Source organism: Hyalella azteca, unplaced genomic scaffold (assembly GCF_000764305.2).
Source record: "Hyalella azteca isolate HAZT.00-mixed unplaced genomic scaffold, Hazt_2.0.2 contig9630, whole genome shotgun sequence".
In the NCBI taxonomy this organism is placed as follows: Eukaryota; Metazoa; Arthropoda; class Malacostraca; order Amphipoda; family Hyalellidae; genus Hyalella; species Hyalella azteca.
Genome location: NW_025939696.1, coordinates 1 through 23,652, shown reverse-complemented (window position 1 = coordinate 23,652; position 23,652 = coordinate 1). Strand labels below are relative to the sequence as shown.

The 23,652-nt window shown below is 36.9% G+C and overlaps 2 protein-coding genes across 2 annotated transcripts; both read right to left on the bottom strand.

Annotated features, from left to right (window-relative positions):
* Nucleotides 1-893: 893 nt before the first annotated feature.
* Nucleotides 894-8,586, bottom strand: LOC108668016 (NEDD4 family-interacting protein 1-like). The gene is made up of 7 exons (XM_018155139.2): nucleotides 8,244-8,586; nucleotides 6,306-6,462; nucleotides 5,228-5,344; nucleotides 4,620-4,741; nucleotides 4,089-4,188; nucleotides 3,633-3,818; nucleotides 894-2,886 (listed from the first exon to the last, which is right to left on the bottom strand). Exons 1-7 carry the CDS (start codon nucleotides 8,268-8,270, stop codon nucleotides 2,783-2,785), a joined length of 813 nt encoding a protein of 270 aa, XP_018010628.1. The 5' UTR covers nucleotides 8,271-8,586; the 3' UTR covers nucleotides 894-2,782.
* Nucleotides 8,587-8,870: 284 nt separating this feature from the next.
* On the bottom strand, nucleotides 8,871-23,554 carry LOC108668017 (transmembrane protein 209). The gene is made up of 12 exons (XM_018155140.2): nucleotides 23,542-23,554; nucleotides 16,660-16,839; nucleotides 16,158-16,333; nucleotides 14,495-14,929; nucleotides 14,085-14,216; nucleotides 13,694-13,834; nucleotides 13,369-13,484; nucleotides 12,494-12,601; nucleotides 11,892-12,025; nucleotides 11,192-11,285; nucleotides 10,874-11,026; nucleotides 8,871-9,552 (listed from the first exon to the last, which is right to left on the bottom strand). Exons 2-12 carry the CDS (start codon nucleotides 16,830-16,832, stop codon nucleotides 9,361-9,363), a joined length of 1,854 nt encoding a protein of 617 aa, XP_018010629.1. The 5' UTR covers nucleotides 16,833-16,839; nucleotides 23,542-23,554; the 3' UTR covers nucleotides 8,871-9,360.
* Nucleotides 23,555-23,652: the final 98 nt, after the last annotated feature.

Sequence of the window (23,652 nt, the reverse complement as noted above, 5' to 3'; positions counted from 1 at the left end):
CACACGAAGTATCAGTGAAACATACGTCGATGCGCGACGGAACCAAACAAGGGTAGGATGAAAATAAAGAGACTACTGCATAATATATTTAAGCTGTGAAAATTAAAATATAGGTACGTGCAAGTTCTATGATAAAAGATATAAAGTCAGGCATACATTGACCAGTTCTAACGGATTAAATAAAACATAACGACGTTCAAAATCCTCGAGGAGCCACGCCGATGTAATGCTGGGACGCGACGTAATTTGATCGCAAATGCATGCGAGAGCAAACCGGTGTTACCCAAAGTTGCTTGGTAAGTGCTGGTCAACTAATTCGTATAGCATCCAATCAATATATATCAGAATGTGGTTATCGGGACACTTATTACTAATCATCGGAGAAACAAGGTTGCTTTGAAATTATTACAGGAATAACCACACACAATTTCAGAAAATAAAAAATATCAAATGATATTTTACACCGACATTAACATTAATTAACAATGGGCTTTATATTTTTTAATTAATTTTAGATCAGGCTTTAGTTAATGTATCTAAAAGAATTGAAACGATAGAGACAACTTGATTGTCATAATATCCTAAATTGTGACAAACAAAATAGGAAATGTGAATAAAAAATGCAGTCGTACAATATCAGATGTAGATGGATTATATATATCGTTTATTGACTAGAGAGCCAGTTTGAGGCCGTACATGCTACTAAATATTGTAAAGGAATATCAATTATCATCAGAAACCTACCGGTGGGATAGCAAGACTGGAAACTTTCCATCTGAATGAATTTAAAACGAAATTAAAGCATAGCATCTGTGTTTCAAACAAAAACTACGACGTAGTGTATCACTTCAAAATTAAAAATTGCACTAGAAAGAGGATTTATGGCAATATTATAAATTAATTAGTTAACCAGAATCGTATCGCGTCCATTACCAAACATTTCGTTAATATCCACAGTGAACGCGGCATGAAATCATCGCCTCGCAAGACGAATATCAAACTGAGAATAATTGTCTAAAAATTGTCATATTTGACGAGGTATTTCAACAGAACGCAAGGTATAGAACACATGCTGAGTAGCTCTTAACCCTCATAAAAATAAATTTGACTGCAATGAAATGAAGATTAATATGAAAAGCACTGCATTATAGACGCATATAAGCCATAAATGAAAACAATATATATTAAAGTCACATCCAGAAAGCTATGAAGAACTTAGAATGCGAGGAAACGTTTGCTGTCTTAATGTAGACTTTTTATCCAAGTGATAATGAAATCTGTTAGAGCTAAAAGCTGCATAAATGTCATCAGAAAGTGAAATTTAAATCAGAAGTTAGAAGAGCTTGTAATACGCAAATATTGTCCGGACACATAGTCAAGCTAGTTTATATCAGTTAACATAGAGGGACAAATTTTATTGATGCTTTGTCGAGTCTGAGGCATGTTGCGCACACATTTGGACGTATTGAATAATAAGATAGAATGTTAATTGAGTGATATAAATTAAATAAATTATGACTAAAGTTGTACTAGGACTTTTTTTGGAAAGATGATGACTATTAAAGCTACTGAAAACTGACCGCAAAAATTCATTGACTAAAATAGTATTAAAGCAAACAACTAAGAACATGGAATACTGAACTTTTGACGAGGTGAAGTCACATTCGATGCAAAAGAAAGAATATACGTATGAATGACCGCAAGCAAGTCAAACTACAAGATTGCGCCATCCAAAATTTATAGCATAGATACACATAAAAATTCCCCTGGAAAGCAGTGCTAAATAATATTCACACTCAAACTGCTATAAAAAAATTAATGTTCCCAATTGAAGAATAAATTAAATTGTAAATATTCAGCGGTCAGGAACACATAAATCAAATCATAAAGATATTATCCCCTTCCTCTTTCTTGTAATATAGGAAAATAAATTGTATGGCAGTGAACAAAGCAAAAACACCAACAAAAAATCTTACATGCTCAATACTAATGAACATGCTAGTAACATGAATAGTTCCTAATAATATCAACACGTATTTTACTCTTGGCTTTATTCATTAATTTTGCGGTGATAGCGAGGGATAAGAAAGTGAAGTATTTACTTCATCAGCCAACTGTAGCTGCTGCCTCTGACCAAGACCTGTCATGGCCATGGCCATGTACTACCCAAGCCACAACTTGACTTGGCAATTTAATCTTTTGTAACAAAAGGTAGAGATTTAGATTTATACATAAATAAGGTTTTAAATTAATTAGATTCGTAGACGAGTTAATCTTCCTATATAACAATCAAAAAGTAACTCATCACTTAATGCTATATATAATTTCCAAAGAAAACAAGACTATGCTTTCATTAAAAATAGAAATTTTGTAAAAGTGTAGTCTATGTAGATTATATTGAACGCAATAGTACAAGGTAAAACTTGCTAGTTAAAATAACAAAATTTAAGCCTCTAGTAATTAATATAAAGCAAATGAACGGCTGTATTTTTCACGCAACCATCAACTGCCACCATGAAGCCGTGATGAGAAACACCAACTAAAACCGTTATAATCATTTGCATGAAAGCTAAAACTCACCGACAGGTAATCCCATTTGAAAACGTGCAAAATATCAAACAGAATATGAGCAGCACTATCGCGCTCTTGCAGGACTAGATAACCTTTTGCTAGATGCTTCTGAAATCAAGAACAGAGTTATCAATTAATTAGATGATTAATTAGGTATTAATCAATTAGGACGACCAGTTATTCAATGGAGGCCTCATGAGTAGCGCAGGTCTCAGTGGAACAGCAGGAAGCGGTTTCTTGTGGCAACTGAAGCTCGCTGCCACTCACGCTTGGCGGTGACATACTGCAGCACAGCCCGCATGCTGATCACCACGCCTGCCGCGAACCACAGGTAAATTCACCACCAACTTCACTTACTTGCGGAGCCTCAACAGCTTTGATCTTAGGTTAATAAATCCTCATAGAAATTTATTAGGTATATATCAAAGGGTAACTCTCTACCAACTTTACTTGCAAAGACCAGACAAAATATTTGATGGATTAACAAACATTAAAATTTGTTCACTTAAAAAATCTGAGTTGACCTGCTACGAAACACAGGTCAACTCGCCACAGAATTCATTTGCGCGCTAAGACCCGACAAAATTTGGATGGATTAACCTTTCTAGAAATTTATCAACCTGAGAAATCCGAAAATTCTTAGAATAGAAAATATGGGTACTAAATGAATTACACCTACTCAGTCATCAGTATAAACGCAACTGGAGTATAAAAATAACTAATAATTGAGGCGACATTTCAGAATCAATAACCATTCTATTAAAATTGTGAATTCCAAGATATTTGTCATCAGTGAGCAAAAAGAATAAAAAACCAATAGCCGTACCTACCAAGTTTACCACAAATTAACCAGCAAAGAAAATAGCGAGACAATTGCCTCTTTTCATATGAACATTTTCACTAAAAATTAATATGGATTTTACTGCCAGTTTTCTTGCTAATAAATACATAGTTAACTTTCATTGTAAGCACTGAAATGATATTAATCATAATATCATTTAATAATAAATTATTCTAGAATTATCTCTATATAATTTAATAGAATTATTAAAGACAATAACCGAGTAGCATGATGAGCCAAAGGAGCCAGTTGTTGGCTTCCTTAGCGAGCATGGATGAGTGGCGCATGATGAGTGCCCACTTGGCCAGCGACAAGCCAAAGCCTGCTAGTGCGCCGCTCCGGCCCGCCACACTGTGGCAGAAGCACACCAGCACCACAAAGCCAACCCAGTTGAACAGGAAAGCAGCTGGATTCAAGTTAATTTTCATTAGTGTCTCATCAGATGAGATCCTAAGATTCATTTTATTCTAATTTAGAAAAATAGTGCAATTCTATATGATGCCAATAAGGAGGTGAATTAAATATGATCAGAGAAACTCAACTCAGTCATGATCAGGAATATTACTCCAAGATTCACAGAAATAAAGCAAAAAAATAAAAAATTCTATACACACAATAACTGAAGTATGAAACTGAAACAATAAATATGAATGAGTAGAGTCAGACGGTAGCATACCAGCAAACGAGAGGAAGAAGAGCATGTCAGTCCCTAAGAGGTCTTCTTGAGTTCCTCGTCCACACTCACTACTGTCGCTGGTCTCCCCATCTGCCATTGTCTGCAAATCAGAACATCGCTATCAACAACAACAAAAAATAGCTAAAATCTACCCTCATTTGCACTGGTTTTTGTGCTTGAACTTTATAGTCGCTTTGCCAATATTGAAAAACATTAAATCACAAAAAAGAAAATTGGACTGCTATTAGTATATAATGAAATTATATAATTATATTGACTGCTTCAGTGATAATAATTCTTTAGACAGTACTTTTGTGTATCAAAATCTTGGAGCCAATATTCAGTCAATATATTTATTGATAGAAATAATGAAATGAAAAACAATTTATTTTGGCTTAAGAAACAATATGAGTGACAAAACAATTTAGGACAACAAGAGGTAACTAAGTAAGCTGCAAGAAGTAAAATTTGAATTATTCTGTCCTTTTGAACAAGTGGTGAAGAAAAAGTGAGCAACAAGGATTAATTTACAGTGTGAGGAGGCATGAGAATGTGGTCCCCTGATTCCAGTTGAGCCTCAACAGCTTTGATGCGCTGCACTTCCTCGTACGAAGGGGGTTCAATGCCCGCCAGATCTCCGCTCAATCCAGCTCCTGGCCAAAACATTCAATAATAATTAAAATTAAACAATGTTAAGAAATAAAAAGTTCTCACTAGTCAAACAGCAGGAAGTTCTCAAGTTCTCATTTTTACAAGTGAACACTCATTGAATGTTTCAATGAAAATATCTTTGTAAACTGTAAAAGAGTGACAATGTTTCAAATCTAAACTAAAGAGTGTCCAATTTTTGTATTCCTGCCAGGGTTTTGTGACTTTTGTCACACATATGTATGTCTGCAGTTAAAGTAAATGGAGTATTCAACACATCTAACAAAAAAGTGTTTTTCCATTAAACAATCTTTCAAATAATATTGCTCACATGCAACAATCTCAATCTGAATGATGCATTCTTTTCAATCTCTGAATTTCAGTTCATAAAATTTGAAGTGATAGCTAAGAAGACACATCATTGGTAAGGACAATATTACTTTTAAATCTGTAACCAACAAATATACAAACATTATATTTTTTATAAATACCTGAAAGGCTGATGTTGCACATCGGTCCATCAATGGCCACAATTGTTGAGTGTCCGTCATTACATTCACTGTATGGTGGAGGTGCTGACATGTCAACTTTGGGAGGCCCCAACTCTTCTATTGAATACATAGAAGTTTATTTCCAGTGACAGTAAAATTTGACCAATTCTCATTGAAAATTTTTACAGTTGTACCAAAAAATGGCAGGATCAACTTCATAAAAATATAACTCAGTACTCACTGCAGTGAGTGACAGAGAGCGCATTTTCTTGTCGACGAAAACGTGAAGTCACGGACGGACAGACAGACTGACATGGTGAACACAATAGTGTTGAGAATGCGCTAAAATTTTTACATTTTCTCGCTAATGATAAAATGCACTAAAAATTATACATATAAATATATTTATTTACAATTAAATGAGCAATGCATGCTAGTAGTGCTCATCACATACAATTAGAGAATAGTATTGCTGTAAATAATTTGAGAGTGGACAGACAGACTGACATGGTGAGCACAATAGTGTTGAGAATGCGCTAAAAATTATACATTTTCTCGCTAATGAGAAAATGCGCTACAAATTATACATAAAAATATATTTATTTACAATTAAATGTGCAATGCATGCTAGTAGTGCTCATCACATACAATTAGAGAATAGTATTGTTGTAAATAATTTGAGAGACAAGTTTATATAATAGATGAATTGATTGTTATAATGCATAGAAGAAAAATGTAACAAAAATCCTTCTTATGACAACATATTGAAAAATGTACTATAATTAGTCCCTTAGATCTGGTAGGTAAAGAAATGTACACAAAATAAATTTCAAACATTGATTACTCTGATTATTTTGGGAGTGAAATAAAATTCTTTCAGTTTTGTAAGAATATAGAACACTAAATTTCAAATTCTTAGTTTCTAAAGAGCTTTTTTTTCTGAGTTTGCTGTAAGCCATTGACCCATTAGAAATATTAATTTCAATGGAAAATCAGCAGAGAATTTTACAGCTCTTCAACTCTGATGCTTGGTGAATAATATGCATTGATCACAATATACAAAACTTCTTCCACGCACCTGTTGCTTGAGGAAGAGAAGGTGCTCCTACAGTTACAATGGAGACTGTTGGTGGCTGCTCAGCTTGAGCCTGACCTGAGTCAGCATTTGCAGCCAGCAGAGCACATTGTTCTGAGCTACTGTCTTCCTCACTAAGCTCTTCCATACCGTCTGAAAGCTGTGACATGAGTAATGATATTATTAGCACTTGATTATTAAAATTATTACAATAAATTCTTTTCATGTGGTAATAAATATCTAACAGCAGGAGTATGAAGGTCAAACTTGAAACAAATGGGATATAAATGAATTGTTTGTTATTAAAGAAACTATTCTTATGGATGTTATAATAATAATAGCAGTTTCAGCATTTATTAGGCCATAGGCCTGTCACTGATTCTTAACATCGCAGAACATTCACAGCTTGTTGCGGTTTCAAACATGCAACTGACTGCTACAATTCTGCTGTGCTTAACCGCCTGGCCTCCTTGCCAAATCTGACCAGAAACTGGTGCACAGAGCTGAGATCAAACCCACGCCTCTCTGCGCCAATCTTGGCACTCTGAACTTTAACTACTGGGCCACCCTGCCCTATGGCCCTGCCTTCTGGCACATTGTGCTATTAATCATAGAAATAAACAAGGAGGCATTTTTTTTCCAGGGTCAAGATTGTTCAAGTACAATAAATAGAACAAAACAGTGGATTCTAAACAGTAGAGGAGTAGTAGACTCATTCCTACGTTCTGTTTAAAGAAATAATATTATTGGCATGAACCCAACATTTTGTTTGCAATGGCTAGAAATTAATCCCTACATGACCTCAATCATACAGGTGAAAATATTGGCACTTCAATAAACCAAAATGGAAGAGTGGAAGACCAAACAGGAAAATTGCATAGAAGCGACCAATGATTAATGAATAAGACAAAAACATTTAGATTCTAAAAATGAACATGTGTCATGTGCAACCACTTTAAATCACTTATGAATGTTTCAAATCAAAATTTGTTCAAATTAGGAGAGACACTAACCATGAAAAAAGCCATAGTGTTTACTGACATGACTATTATTTAATGCCTTCAACCCAGCGTGGTGGAAATTAAATTCCTGAATTTAAATTGGGGAGTCTTCTATGAATCTATATTATCACATAACAATGCATTTTTTGAGCAAAAGGTCTGGACCGTCTGGTCAATGGACTGGACCCAGTCCCAGTGGACCATAGGCATATGGAAATAATGGAATACCGTATATATTTTTCTAAACTGCAACTAGAACTAAAGCTTTGCAACCATTTTTTGGAACTGCAAAATTTGCCCTAGATAAATTTCCTCATTTTTAATACCTAATATGAATGCACAAAACAAGGGCTGCAAGACTACATAAGTACCTTATTGGAAATTGGTCACTTTGGGAATTGGGTTTGGGAATGGGACCATAAAATCTCTAGAATAGTACCTAAGTAATAAAATTTCAATCCTGTTCCTAATCCAATGGCAGATTGGCAGTGTTTTGTTCAACTTGTATTAGTTGTATATATACTCAATTACTCAGTACTCACTGCTCTGTCACAGTGTCACTCACTATTTTCTCCCATAAGATATTAAAGAAAATTTCTAACTAGTAGGTACCTATATAGGCTATAGTATATGAGTAGCCTAGACTCTAGAGTAGGTATATGATAGATCATACAACTACAGTAGGCTATAACTGAAGACTGAAGTTACTGAACATTGAACAGTCTAAACCCTAACCAATTCCTCATTCAGTCATTGGTAACTAGGTAATTACTAAATTAGGTATGCATCAATGCCCAGTGCCCACATTTAGGTATTCAAGAAATTAGGGAATGGAAATAGAAATGGCCAAATGGGTAAAATGACTAAAATAAAACAGTAGTACCTTGTACCAGTATATGATGGCTGAAAATCCTTAACTAAATAAAATCTTTGAACTTACACGTCCATATCGCTGAAATGATGGCATTACTATAGTAGAGAGTATCCAAGTATTGAGGTATGATTTTCAGTTTTCACGAACTTTTATCTTCAGTTCATAGGTCCGACTCACTCACTCAAGTGACCGCTCAACCAATTGGGGGCGCAAAAGAGTATTTCAAATAAGATTTAATTTTCTAACACGAAACTTATTCATGAATTGTGTTAACAAGCGCGAACGGCATCAATTTATAGTTCAGCCAACTGAGCCTACACATACACTGGCGAAATTATGAATTAAAAAAGCGCTGCAGAATGTTAGACAGTTGACGATCTCGTCCAACTCTTACTCCTTGCGTCTTTCCGCTGCTCCAGACACGGTGGCGACACCAATTATAAAATTCCTTGACCCAAATTCAGAAACGTCGTACAAATTAAAAAAGGTTTTTGTGCATTTATTTGTAAGCGCCGTAACTGAGAAGGAAACTCGTTAAACGATTTGCAATCCCATAACTCGTCTCCAATACACTCGATTTAAAATAGCTGAATAATGAGTATTTCACTGGTGAAGGAATCGGAATAATAAAATTCACAACTGGAACAAAATGCACTTTCAACACAACTATTAAACGAGGAATATGAAAACAAATTTGTGTATTTCAAATATAATTTTCAGTCATTAATGTCATATTAATCAACATGTACTCAGGTGCAGCTATATGGCCGCAAAATTAAATTAAATGCGGCGTGAAGAACAAATGCTTAAAAATTCGACATTTCTTCAGAAATTACATGAGATGAGCATTTAGAAGACTTTCATTCGATTTAAACTTAGGCTAGTTTAGAAGACGTCGTAAACGAGCGAGATCTTGGTTCGGCAAAAAAACTCATTAAAAAATGACGTTCCAAGACAAGACTACAACCGAGTGTGCTTAGCATTCTACCATACACAAAAATACTAGGTATTGAATAAACCGCAATCCGTAGCGGATTTGCATCAAAACGCATAAAACTAAAAATTACAGTAATAATACATCCATATAGCTAGAACAAGGCAATCACTAACTTGTACCTGGGTTGGGTCTTAATCTAAATTGTAAGCAAAAGAAGTAACTAAATAAGACGGTAACAAAGCCGGGCTAGTCATTAGACACGACCCATGCTAAATTGATGCCCGTGAGAGCGAGGTTGACACCCGCCAGGCAGCAGTGCTGTGTGTGGACGAGGTGATGGAGGAACAGCAGTAGGCAGTGCAGGGCGTTCTTGTGGCCCGCACCCACGTCGCATTTGCCCTCGTCAGGGAGTAACACTTCGATGTGAGGTGGCGATAACTGACAAATGTACTCTAGTTAAATATGGTCAGCACGGAAGCCATATCACATAAAATAAATAATCAAATCGTGAATAATGGTCGTAATATTTCTTATAATGATCTACATTATATTGGAGAAGAATATTTAAAACAACCGAAATAAAGTCCAGATCAAGAAGTTAGAGGTCGTCTGTGAAGTTGGTCACTGCAAAAATCAGCGTTCATTGAATAAAGTTTGGCAATAGCTCTAGAAAAATCGACCTAAAACGTCGGTTTCAGGCGAGTAGTAGTATTAGAAACTTTCTGGCGCTTAAGAAAAATATGATATATTTCGCGTCAAAAGTGCTATATAAAATTACGATGGATCATCATTAAGACATTTTGGTTGCCTCAGGCAAGCAGCCTAATCTATTTGCGCGCTGGCATTCAGTTTCAGTTTTGCAGTGTCCAGAGCCGTGATCTGCTCAGGCCTTTCCAGCTCTGGAAATATTCCCCGGTTCCGGCGTCAGTTTAGTCGCAGACGTCTGCTATCGCGGTCACGACGGCTTGTCGTAGTCACGAGGTTCAGGTTCATGATGAGTTTTTCCGGCAACATTAATGGTATAAAGTCAAGGGGAAGACACCTTCAATGTATCGTGATAGATTAACAGTATCAGGATGGTTTATGTCGTGTATCTTCGAAATTAACGGTTTTCAAGTTTCTCCGAAAAATTTCAATCAAATAATTATTATAATCTCATCTAGGTTGAGTGATGGGCCCGGGAAGCAGTTTTTTCAAATATCGCGATAGTTGCCGAACTCTGCTCTGGCGTGCTTGTCTAGCAGAGCATCAGGCGGTCGTTACAGTATGGGATACGAGTCATGTCCCATACTGTAACGACTCTAACCATGAAGATGAAAGTGGGATGAATGTGGCCTATCCTTATTCTATGTACACGTTGCAATTTCCAGAATACGATAAGTCGATAACCCGGATTAGTACCTACGCTTAGTTGCAATGCTTGTGAACATCTGAATACAAACACGCCGAGAAATATTGCAGCTTGCTTCTGTAATGGCTAACGCTGTATACATAACGGAGGCAGCCTTGTTAATAGTTGTGTTCATGGCTTGGGATTTCTTAATTAATGATCGCCATGTCCACATGTCATTAACCATCAGACGCGCTAACGTCCGCGTCCACCGATTTGGTATGATACAGTAGCTAAAGCTTGTACAGACAACACGATTCATTTTCCCGACAATCGGACTTCAGGACTAGTTGATGACTAGTGCCCCAGCAATGCAGCCTGAGAAATACATCACAACTGGCACATCATCGAGTCCTAAGAAGATCCTACCTTTGTGATCTGCAGGACAGGGTACGTGAGAGGCTCAGGTGGTTTGTCCTCAGGGTTCAGTAAATGGCGAGAAGAAAAAACTCTTCCTTCGCTCTCACGAGGGTCTACAGGGAGCTGAGAATCCAGGTAGAAGGCTAGCAGCTGCACAATGAGCTGCACAATAAAAATCAAGATAATTTATATACAGAGAGCTTGACTTTGATCAAGTAAAGTCTTAAAGCAACATACACAAAATATAGACAAAATCTGTTAGTTTTTAAAACACCACGCAGGAAGTTGCAGGTTCAATCCAATAAATAGCGATGGCATTTTACGCACAATTGCATCAGCTGGGCACTGTTCAGTCCAGCCTGGGCCGCCTCTGTCCCACGAGTAGCTCGACAATGCCCCGCCACTGGCAAACTGCCGCAACCTAAGGGAACGAAAAATAACTTTAACTTCCACGTAATAATATTAATACTTTTCGTTACAAATATTTATGAAACAGGAATACTTATTTGTGCCAAAATGCAGCATTGGTTCTCTTTGGGGGGTATTGCTATTTCAGGTTATTGATCGTGTCTAAATGTGCTATTCAAGCAAGATTTTGAACGAGTGTACGGTCATAATACGCGCAATCTGCTGGTGCAATTGAAGCTTATGTGCATCTGGTGGAGAGCAAGCACTACACTGGCAAGTAAAATGAGAAACTATGCGAGTCTGGAGAGCTAGTGTAACGTTAGCAGCAGAGGGCCTGGTCACGTGGTAGTGCTGGTGATTAGGATCTGGTCACGCGTTAGTGCTAGTGATTAGGATCTGGTCACGCGATAGTGCTAGTGATTAGGATCTGGTCACGAGGTAGTGTTGATGATTAGGATTTGGTCACGAGCTGTCTCTTATACACATCTAGATGTGTATAAGAGACAGATTNGCTGGTGATTATCACCTGGTCACGAGGTAGTGCTGGTGATTATCACCTGGTCACGAGGTAGTGCTGGTGATCATCACCTGGTCACGAGGTAGTGCTGGTGATTATCACCTGGTCACGAGGTAGTGCTGGTGAGCAGGCGCGCGTTCTAGCAGTGGGACGAGGGCGCTGATGTGTCGCACGCTGCTCAGCTGTGTGCTCGACATGCAGGCCTTACGCAGCTTCTCAACGCCCACCACGCCAATCTAGTAATAGGCGGGATAATTACCGTACAATAAAATAGTATTAAATAAACTAAACAGATTGTAGTGAAGGATATTGTTTTTATATTTTTTTTAAAAAGGCCTCCCACACTCACCATTCCAACAAAAAAAAAGGTATAATTGTATAGTAACCAGATCTAAACACTTTATGCTCAAAATAACTGTAAATTCCTAAACGTAAAACACTCCATTAAATGCTTTCTCGTTAATATCACATCACCAAGTCTCTTGAAACTCGTTCACTTCAAGCACACTGATCATCAAGGAACAATAAGGAACAGCTCTCGTCTGGGATACCCTGTTCATTAGGAACCATGAGGTACACATCTCGTCTGGGATACCCTGTTCATCAAGGAACAATAAGTAACAACTCTCGTCTGGGATACCCTGTTCATTAGGAACAATAAGTAACAGCTGACCTCAGGAATGCTCCTGTTCTGCTGTTCTCACCTGCATGTCGGGAGCAATATCAGTCAGGATGGTGTTGGCACGATCGATGAGCTTCACAAGAGGCTGCACCACTGAGCCACACAGGAAAATCCTCAGGTTCTCTTCGTACTGATATGAGAACAAAGGGCTTGATTTGTAACTATTGGATGGAACGGTAATTGCACGATTGGAATGGTAATTTAATTTGAGGTATTAAAGGCAATTACTTCGTAAACCTGCAATAAAGGCTGCAAAAATATCTCGGGAAAATGTAATGATTTTCGTATGATAAAGTAATTTTAATTATAAAGACATCCCAATATAAGCCACAAACTTGAGATTAGTGCTGCGTAAAAATTTTATTCAAATGATCGTTTGTTTGTTCCTGTAAAGGAAATAATATATGTTCTAAATAAGTGCAACGGTAGGTAATAATTTCCAAGTTTGAGAATGTATTCACCAATAAGAATTTCTTGTCGAAAATGCATAAACAAGAAATGTATGTGGAAGAGGAAATCCACTGGCCAGAAACTGGCAGTATTCGTTTCATTTGCATCTTACTAATGATACTACATACAGCATCTCTAGAATAAATGTGTCACGTGTTTACGTATTAAGAGACATTTCAAGTACAGCTAAAAAGTCTTTAGCGTCTCAGGTAAGGCGGGCAAGTTTTTATAGTTTGTCTTGTATAAGCTTTCACTAACAGTTCCCACATCATACATACGTCACTCCCCCAACTGTGTTTTAGACAAGACTATAAAGATACAACATATGCGAACGAAGAGATAGAGAAATAAATTCAGAAAAATGAACAAAAAAAGTTATTTTGGAGAAGAGGAATAAATATTACAGAGGGAGACAGGAAAGAGAAAGAAACGTTACAAGAAGCTCACTTGGAAAAGTTGCCTAGGAGTTACATTCCTGGCAAGCCAAACTTTGGAGGTGGTGGATGAGGCAATCGAGGTCAGGTCTTTAGCCTTATTGGAAGTCTTATCCCCACTAGTAGGCACTGAAAAAAAGCATAAAAATATCATTATTCCATTATATTCTCGAGAGAGGACTTAAATTCTAATATCCCTCCATAATTCCTTACAGTGATCGTGAATACTTAATTACATGACACTTTGATGAATCAATATCAACTTTGTACAGATGAAAATTTAAGAACGAGACATTATAATTATGCTTCAACACATTCCACAAGGTTGTAATAAGCACATGGATCAGGAGTGGCTTTCTGGTATGCATTTTTGGGGAGAGTCAGCGAAGCGTCCCCCAGCTGCTGGTAGGAGGCTGATCCCATGGGGCTGCACCACAGCCCTCCATTGCCGTGGCCGCCATTACTGCTTCTCTCCAGCACTGGGAATGTATCCACACAGATAACGTAAGTAAAAAAATATCAAACCAGGTTACCTATCATAAGGTTAGGTCAAGAAAAGTAACAAGTTTGTAACTCCGCCAGCGTATCACTGCTACATGTACTTAAGCAAGTAGTGATGGTACAGTCTCTGGACATCTCTTTACTTGTGTAAGCAATATCCACAAGATAATTAAAGTCTTAACACTAAATTCAAAGCTTGTTGGATGATCAAGTGACTCGAATCCTGACCCGACGTGATCTGTGCTATATGTTGCTGGTAGTTTGCTATGTAGGAGTCCAGTTCCTTCCTGCTGGTGATTGGAGTGCCACGTAAGCCTGGTGGTTTGGCGACGGGAGTTGAGGCCAAGTTGAAGGGGCTGCCTGTTGCAAAAACAAAGATGTAACAAGAGGGATTATGCTGCATAATTTTAGCAAACAATCGGAAAAATTTGCTAAAAAATAATCCGAAAAATGTAAACATTAAAGCTGAGTAACTAGAATACAAATTGTGAGGCATCTACTGAATAGTTACAGGATTCAGTTGTAACAAGAAGCCAACAGGACATGTGGCAAGAGACAATGGAGTTTAGTATTCATGTTTATCATTTAGTTAAACTTTGAGAACATCGTCCATGTTTTGCAACTCTTGCTAAGCTTACCTGCAGATGTATGTTGTGCCGGGCTAGCACCAACATGCAAAGAGTTTTGCAAGCCAGGGGACGATGGAGAGGTTGCATAAGGAGCGCCATTGAAGGAACCACCTGGACTAGAGAGCCAGCTGGTGTTAGAGCACGCAGTCATGCCCATACCACCTGGCGAGCAATCAGGAGAAGACAGCCAGCTGGTGTTACTGACTGCAGTTTCCCCCATTGCGTAGGGAGATGGGAAGCTGAGCCAAGAGTGTGATGGTGACGTGAGACTAGATGGACTGCCACTTACAGACCCCCAAGATAGGGCTGAAGTGTCCATCATTGTTGTTGAGAGCTCAGCACGTGAGGGTGTACGCATCATTTGCTGTAGCACTTCCGAGAAAGGTGGGGAAGTGCGTGCGGGAGAAGTTGCTTCTTCAGGAGCAGCACTCACAACCTTACATTCTGCCAAAATAATACTTCAGAAGTAATTTTATAGGATCATCTTAATATATCATTTCATTTCACCCATGCAGAACAGAATTAATTTATTTATCTTGGGTACTAGATAACCCAAGCACCTAGGATTATCCTGAGGCAAAATAACCCTTCTCAGAGATTTGTAAAAATTATAAAAGTTAAATTGGGATCAATCAAGTGTGAAGGAAGATGACTTTTCTAATGCTTACACTGCACCAGATGTTAAGCAGATCATTTATCGGGTACTTTTCCAAGGGCCCTTTAATTAAAAAATTTGCTTATAAGGATAAATTTAATCAACCAGTAAACAATTAAAACTATCAATTTTTAAAGCCCAATAAACAATGACAAAAGATGAAAAAAAGCATCAATAACTAATGAGGTTAAAAATCATTGATTACAAAACCACTAAGGCCAATAGTGACAATGCAAAAAAAAAAAAGGGATGAATTAATCAGTGTATGTATAAATTAATTATCATTGCTTAATGGCATGCTTAACATGTTGACTACGTATTGGTACATATGCGTACCACGAAATGTATTTCTCCAGGAGGTAGTGGTACATAATTCAGGTTGCCTAAAATCGGCCAAATCTGAGAACAAAGAAGGCAAAAAAAGGCCGATAACTCAATATATACTAGTTTATTTTTGTAGGTCCCGCTTTAAAAATTGCATTTATTTTCTTTTTGCAGTATTTAAAATTTAATTAGGAAGTACCCCTATAATAAATTTTAGCCTTCCAACGCAATTGAGAAAAACTAAATCACGGAATTTGTCCGGAAAAAATGACCGTCTGGCAAACCTGCTGAAAAAAGTACAAAAAATGAAATAATTGTACAAGATGAAGCAATCGTAGTCAACGTGTTAAAAGACATCTGCCTGCTTTGGACTGAATTTGCCATTTATTTGTGAAGAATAAAAATTTTTACCATACATTTTAAACTATTATAAATGTGCTGCATCAAAGAAAAATACACAGAAATGTATACATGTGTATCAAAACATTAACTGAATAATATTGCATACAATTTACATAGGCAAAACCTATTACATCAAGAAAGTGTCCACAAAAACTGTTCATAAGGGAAGAGTAAGAGAGTTACCTTCAAGCAGAGAAGCAAATAATTGAAGAAACAAACTATCTAATTAATAAACTGAACTAATATGGCTTTTACAGCAAGCAACTAAGAAAAATCATCAGAACAACTCACCATGATCTTGTAAAGCAAGAAGCTGCTTTTGTTTCTCATGAACAAGAGGCACAGGCAGGAGGAACCATGAGTTTCCATAGCGCCAGACATGATGTAGAAGACTCAGCATGCAGACGCCGCAGCCAGCCGCACAACACCACCAGTAGAAACTCACCTTGGCAATGCTCTCTATCTCACTGAAACCATATTTCCATGCTTAATAAAGAAAATTACTGCAAAAAATGCAAATTATACAGATGCAAAAAAAATCATCTATGGCAAAACTTTTTTAGAAGAAATTTTGCTGAATAAATTTAATAAAATGAGTAAATATTCAATCATCAAAAACCAAGACTTTTGCAGTAATTGATACTGTCTTTATCAATTCCAGTCACAAAATCTTACTGTTAATTTTAGCTTACAATCACAATGATGAAAAGTGGAAGCAACCATTCCCTTTCATTAGAGTTAACACAACCACTTACTTGAATCTATAATATTTAATAATGTACATAAAACTTACAGAGCAGTCATGAGTACAGCAATGATGACAAAATCAACAGCACCCCAGAAAAGAGCAGAAGATGATAACTTGGATGCAGACTTGTGAGCCAATGCCTGCCAGACAATACTGTCCTGGCCATAAGAGCCATCGTAGCTCACGCCCCCAGATATTGTTGTCAAACTCCTATCCATTGCAATTCTGAAAAAGGGTATTAAATTATTTTCAGTATATATAAACAAGTTCTCAATTTGAAATAAAAATGTGTAAATTATGTTATAGCCTTTATTATTAAAGCTTATACATTGGGGACAGACTGTTAAGTTTGGTAGTACAACATATATTGAGGATGCTGAATTCATTATGGCACAACATACCATATATCACGGGTGCTGCATCAGGATTCTCCATAGATTGCAATTTACAATCAATGTAGCAATGCATGATGAATTGATGATCATCCCAGATATATGGACAATTATGATCAATATGGACAATGCATGGTGATCCACACAGACTTGCGTGCATTAGGATGGCTACAACTGACAAATACAAGCAATCAAATCAAGCAAGAGATCAATGCTGCGAGGGTGCTGTTGATCAATTAATCCATAGTTTGTGATAGGTCATGTACTGTCAACCGGGGCTACTCAGGACAATTTCGAAAGTTTTTCATTCATAACTTCTTACCATGATACATTTCATAAACAAGTTTAGCCTCATTTCAAAGCTCTTTGCAAGGGCTATCACATGGCTTCTCCGAAAAAAATCCATATGCTATTCGTAAGGTGCCAGAAGCAAAATAGAAGAGTATCCCGAGTAGCCCCGTCGAACGGGGCTACTCGGGACACTTGGAATAAAACTTCATTTTAAAACATTTGAAGCATGCAGAGTGTACTCATCCATTACTAATAGTACTTTGAAGTTGAAGTCCTCCTCTTCATTGTAGATGATGTAGAGGTAGAATAAATGACATTTTCTGTGATTTTTGCTTCTTTTTCATTTATCGATATGATATTACCATATACATTAATCACCATGTTATTGATGCAATATTACCGTATCCATGAACATGCCATTGAGCATTTACAGCAACCTTGTCCACTGCAAGCTTCATATCAGCAGCCTTATAGCATTTTTTCTGTATCTGTAAGCTTACAGGACGGCTTGTGACTTCACACCATTCTAATTGGGTTAAGTGAATTTACTATAAAAAAAAAAGATCATGAAAAACATACCTGAAACAAAGGAATGTTTTAGTGACAACCATCATATGTTTTGGAGAAATAAATCATAGTTCGGGTCAATTACTTTTTATTCTATGATGCCTGGTGCACAATTCTATATATGACATTCTATGCACAATTTTGTGATGACTGATGATGCACTAATTTTTCGACAAGTGAAATTTTTTTCGCTGAGCGAGGTAAATGTAATCAATATTCTTTGTTTTCAATCAATTTTTAACTGGAGCCTTTGCTAACTGAGGTTCTACTGTAAATGCGTTTTTGGGGGTGTCCCGTATAGCCCCGGGGGGGTCCAAAGTAGCCTCGCCATGCAGAAATGGCCGCCAATTTTTTTGGATTGAGGTATGTAAATTCCGCAAATAAAGTTTTCATGCTGACACTTGTCTGCCACTTTTTTCTAAGCAAAAATTTTTAATACGGCAAATAATTGTTTTTACTACAGACCTTAGCAGAAGTAACTTTTCAAAATATTGTTTTTCACCATTTTTTCAGGAATTTTTCAAAGCCAGTAGAGTAGATGTAGTATTTTTTAACTTTCTTTATACAACATAGATAGGAAAAATGTTGACGTTTACGCCACTATATTTAGTTTTGCAATATTCCAATTAGTTTTGCTACTAAAACAGTTTTACGCCATGTCGGAGGACTGTCCTGAGTTACCCCTTAGAGCTCTTTGCAAGGGTTATCAAATGCCATCTTCCAAAAAATTCCATATGCTATTTGTAAGGTACCAATTGCAAAACAAATCCATCCTGAATTACCCCTGGGAACAGGGTAATCCAAGACATTTGAAATAAAACTTCATTTTAAAACATTTGAAGCATGCAGAGTGTACTCATCCATTACTAACAGTACTCTGAAGTCCTCATCTTTCATTGTAGATGATGTAGGTGTAGAATTAATGACATTTTCTGTATTCTTTACTTGTTAATCCTTTATTAATATGATATCACCATATTCATTCATTACCGTATCATTGATGTGATATTACCGTATCCATAAACATGCCATTGAGCATTTACAATGACCTTGTCCACTGCAAGCTTCATATCAGCAGCCATATAGCATTTCTTTTGTACATATCTGTAAGCTTACAGGATGGCTTGTAATTTCACACCATCTTAATTAGTTGAAGTTAATTACCTATAAAAAAATATTGTAAAAATATTGTAAAAATATACCTGAAACAGAAAGGGATGTTCTAGAAAAACCCATCATATGTTTTGTAGAAATAAAACACGTTAATTACTTTTCATTCTATGATGCCCAGTGCACATATCTATATATGACATTCTGTGCACAATTTTGTGATGACCGATGATGCTTTAATTTTTTGACAAGTGAAATTTTTTTCATTGGGCATGATAAATAAAATTAAAATTCTTTGTTGTTAATCAATATTTTTGTTAACTGGAGCCTTTGCTAACAGAGGCTTAACTGTAAATACATTTTTAGGGGTGTCCCTTATTACCTCGTCACACGGAAATGGCTGACATTTTTTTTTTTAACAAGATGGGCAAATTTTGTCAATCGCGTTTTCAAGCCAACACCTGTGTGCAACTTTTATGCAAGTAAAATTTTTTAATAGCGCATATTTTTTTTGGCCCCAGACCTTAGTAGAGGTACTTTTTCAAAATTGCACTTTCAACACTTTCTTCTGCAATTTTTTAGAGATAGTAAATGTATGATTTCTTAACTAGCTTTATACATAACAGATACCTATAAATGTTCAAGGTTATGCCACTCTTTTTAGTTTTGCAATATTTTGATTATTAGATTAGCTGCAATCAACATTTCTATGAAATGTGGGACCCGTGTCCCGATTTACCCTGCCTGTCCCTTATTACCCCATTTGACGGTATGTCATTTAAGGGGACTGGCTTGGTCCCGGAAAAACTTCAACATTTATCAATCAATCTTTCTGAAATTTCACACACAAGGGTAAAAGTAAAATAAAAAACAATTGGCTTATATGAATGTTTTGAAAAAATGAAGGAGAACATCAAATTAATAGAAAATGGCAGAAAAGGGGGGTACTTTAAAAAGTTTATAACTTTTGTAAATCACATGCTACAATATTGAGACACATTTCATTCGATTTGTAAAAAAATTACCTAGTGGCTATAGAGCCCCAATTTTTTATTTTCCCCATAATTTTTTTTCTTATGCGCGTTTTTTCCATTTTCCCTGCCACACCCCCACTCCCTCCATACATAAGTCAAACCATGACCAAATACTATAAGAGGGCTTCTAGTCGCTAGGTAAGGTATTTTATGAATCAAGTGATGTCTTTCAATGCTGTAGCTTGAATACTGCAGAAGTTATAATACTTTAAAAGTGGGAAAATAATGAAAATTCAGATTTTTCAGGAAACCCAAAAGAAGTGATAAGGTTGCATACTAAAATCAACCAATTGTCACATACAAAATTTAACCTACTGAACAAACTAACACATGCATAGACATGCCAATTACCGTACCTACAATGCTAGATGCACCAGATTTGAAGCTTTAAATCAGTGGTTCCCAAAGTGGGCGTTATTGCCTCCCTGTGGGCAGTGTAAAGATCTGGAGGGGCAGTGAGGAAGAAAGAGGCAGTAGGGGGCCCCAGGGCAGCAGTCAGCAAAGTCAAAGTCAGAAGTTTGTATGTTTGTTTGTCGTTTGACGTTGAAGATTTGTACACAACATGTGCAGAACAGGACTCTGAATTGAATAAATTGTAGCAAGCTAAAAATCACCTTTTTGTAATTAGGAATTTATATTCAAAATTTCGTTCAAATCTGTTTAGTGATTTGGAAGAAATTCTTTGATCACTGCAAATTTTGACCCATATTGCCATATAAGATATAACTCCCAAACAAAGGTGGAATTAAAAAAATGTAGAAGCTAAACATCACCGTTAGGTCCTAATGAATACGTGTTCCAAGTTTTATCAAGCTGCGTTCATTTGTTTGGGAGATATTCCTTGGTCACTAAATTTAGAGATTGGCCATGAGGCCATGTAAAGGCCATGATTGGCCTTTATTTTTCACCAAGCCTGTTCCCTTAAGAAAGAGATGGGTAATGAAGAGCTTAAAAATTAAAGTAGAAATTGGGCAGAAGCCACCTATGAGTCAGACAACTACGCCTGGGAATCTGGCCAATTTCACCTGTTCCTATGACTTTTCCACAGTTTCTTCTAAGAAATTAGGAAAAATTGCCTATTTTGACCAGCTAGGGTAAACGCGGTATATTCCAACATCGTGGGTAATTCCGTCACCTCTCTAGTTTTTCCTTTATATTAAGCTTTGTTTTAGTTCTCGAACGGAATTCAAACACGTGGATGACGGCATTACGTATCAGTAGAATTTGAAGCGCGGACGGAATACGCCTCACCATGTGCCAAATATAGCCACACAGTGACGGAATATAGGGATTTGGTAGGTTTGCATTCTAAAGGCTTTTAAATAAATATGCCAACATTTTGTGATGTTTCATCGATGCTGACACGTAGGGCGGTAATTTGAGAGTCACATAAAGCAAACAGAACTTGAGTAACGCATACAGTTATTTTTTTATAGTTTTTCATTTCTCAATGCATCCTCAATGTGACGGAATATACCGCATTTACCCTATTTTTTAAACTTGCCCATGAAATGAAACCATTGTTTTTATGAAGGATTTTAGGAAACTTCTACTAAATATTCCAAATAGGCTTAAAAGATGCCAATTTCTCAAGCAAAAAGGCCATACAGTTCAACCTGGCATTTTCATTATGACATTGGGGTAGATCAAAAACCTTTTTTTTATAAATTTAACGTCAAAGTATGATTTTCTTACATGGAGCCTGGAGGAAAATCAGGATTCAGGACATCTGAGGTCAAGTGATCTCCAGTCAAAGGATTTTCAAATACACAATTCAATTGTCTAGGGTAAACGCGGTATAATCCGACACATTAAGGACGCATCGAGAAATTGAAAACTATAAAAAAAACGTATGCGTTACGTAAGTTCTGTTGCCTTCACGTGACTCTCAAAACACTTCACTACGCGTCAGCAACGATGAAACCTCACAAAATGTTGCCATATTTATTAAAAAGCCTTTAGAATGGAAACCTACCAAATCCCTATATTCCGTCACTGTGTGGCTATATTTGGCACATGGTGAGGCGTATTCCGTCCGCGCTTCAAATTCTACTGATACGTAATGCCGTCATCCACGTGTTTGAATTCCGTTCGCTGTGTGAGCTGTATTGGGATACAACATGGCTTTGAATTTGAACACTAATGAATATTGACACTACTTAATTACGCTTTTATATACAACTATTAAGCTTTTAATTAAGCAAATTTTAATTTTTGTACACAGCTTGGAACGATCTGTGTGTGTCCAATTCAAGTTATGTCAGAATTAGTTTTCATGTGTCTAAATCCATTTCTCAACTTAATCATCTATTAATTTATTTACCACTTGAAATCAGCGAATACAAGTATACTTAAAGGATTCCTAATATATTCACAGACGTATTTAAAAGTCTCAAACCATAATATTCTTCCTATAAAAACAGTTATTCACTATTTGGTAGAGCAAGGTCAACTGTCAAATTTGACACATTTTTCGATGACCTCACGGTGGCATGCATTGTCTCTCTTTGGATCTCAATATTTTCCCGCTAGATGGCCAAGACCTAGTGTTTTGGCAGTATTTTGATGCGCAAATGTATGACGTCACCATTTCAACCATCAACAAACGCATGGAACTAAAACAAAGCTTAATATAAAGGAAAAGCTGGAGAGGTGACGGAATTACCCACGATGTCGGAATATACCGCGTTTACCCTACTTGCTTGGCTGGGATTCACAAAGGCCAAAGGGTAGGTACCACTTTGGGCTAAAAATAAAATTTGATATTATATTGGGTTGTTATTGAAATAGGGTAAACGCGGTATATTCCGACATTGTAGGTAATTCTGTCACTTCTCTAACTTTTCCTTTATATTAACCCATTAGCGCCCATGATCCCCAATTGGGGATCATTTGATTTTATGGATATTATTCCTGAACTATTGATCAGGATCATGTTCTTCTTCAATAAAGTATACATATAGGTTATAGACATCAACTGAGATCAGTTTAAAGTGTATCCTTTCGTCTGAAAAATCAAATATATTTTTTTTTTTATAGTTTTTCATTTCTTGATGCGTCCTTAATGTGTCGGAATATACCGCATTTAGGCTACCCTAAAATAGAATAGGCTATCAAGATTACTGTATTACAGTAATACAGTTCTTAGAGCATGCTCTTCAAATTTCAGAGCTCTGCAGCCAGTCACACATTAAGGCCTAAGGGTAGATTTAAGAAGTTGCAAAAAAGATAATTTTTTAGTCTAATGTGGTTTTTTACTTCTGGCGGGTGGGCGGGTCAGCAAGCCACTGTGCCAGACTGCCAGTGATGGTCGTAGGCTTGTAGCGGTACCGCCTGCAGACAGGCTGCAGTAGTGCGGTAGAACTACCAGTATCATAACGTGCCCAGAAAAACTGACCAGTCACCCCCCTCCCTACTCCCTAGTCCCTAGTCGCCACTACCAGGATGGGATCATGGGCAAAGAGGCTACGATTACGGTGGCGGGTGCCGGGTGAATTACCTACAGTAGCTTACTAGAATGATAGCTAGCCTACCTAGATAATTGATTCATCTACCGTCAATGCCACATAAGTCGCCACTTTCGGAAAACGCAATAGAATATATTGGATTTTGAAACACCGATCAGCTAAAAATTAAATGTAACA

Excerpts from the sequence above, each read along its gene's own strand:
- LOC108668017 (XM_018155140.2), bottom strand. The coding sequence starts at position 16,832 with ATGGATAGGAGTTTGACAACAATATCTGGGGGCGTGAGCTACGATGGC. Across the intron at positions 16,334-16,659 it reads GCTGTACTCATGACTGCTCT|TGAGATAGAGAGCATTGCCA; the intron begins GTAAGTTTTATG and ends ATATGGTTTCAG. Across the intron at positions 12,602-13,368 it reads CTCCTAGGCAACTTTTCCAA|TACGAAGAGAACCTGAGGAT; the intron begins GTGAGCTTCTTG and ends TTCTCATATCAG.
- LOC108668016 (XM_018155139.2), bottom strand. The coding sequence starts at position 8,270 with ATGCCATCATTTCAGCGATATGGACGT. Across the intron at positions 5,345-6,305 it reads TTCTCTTCCTCAAGCAACAG|AAGAGTTGGGGCCTCCCAAA; the intron begins GTGCGTGGAAGA and ends TGTATTCAATAG. Across the intron at positions 3,819-4,088 it reads CTTCTTCCTCTCGTTTGCTG|CTGCTTTCCTGTTCAACTGG; the intron begins GTATGCTACCGT and ends ACTTGAATCCAG.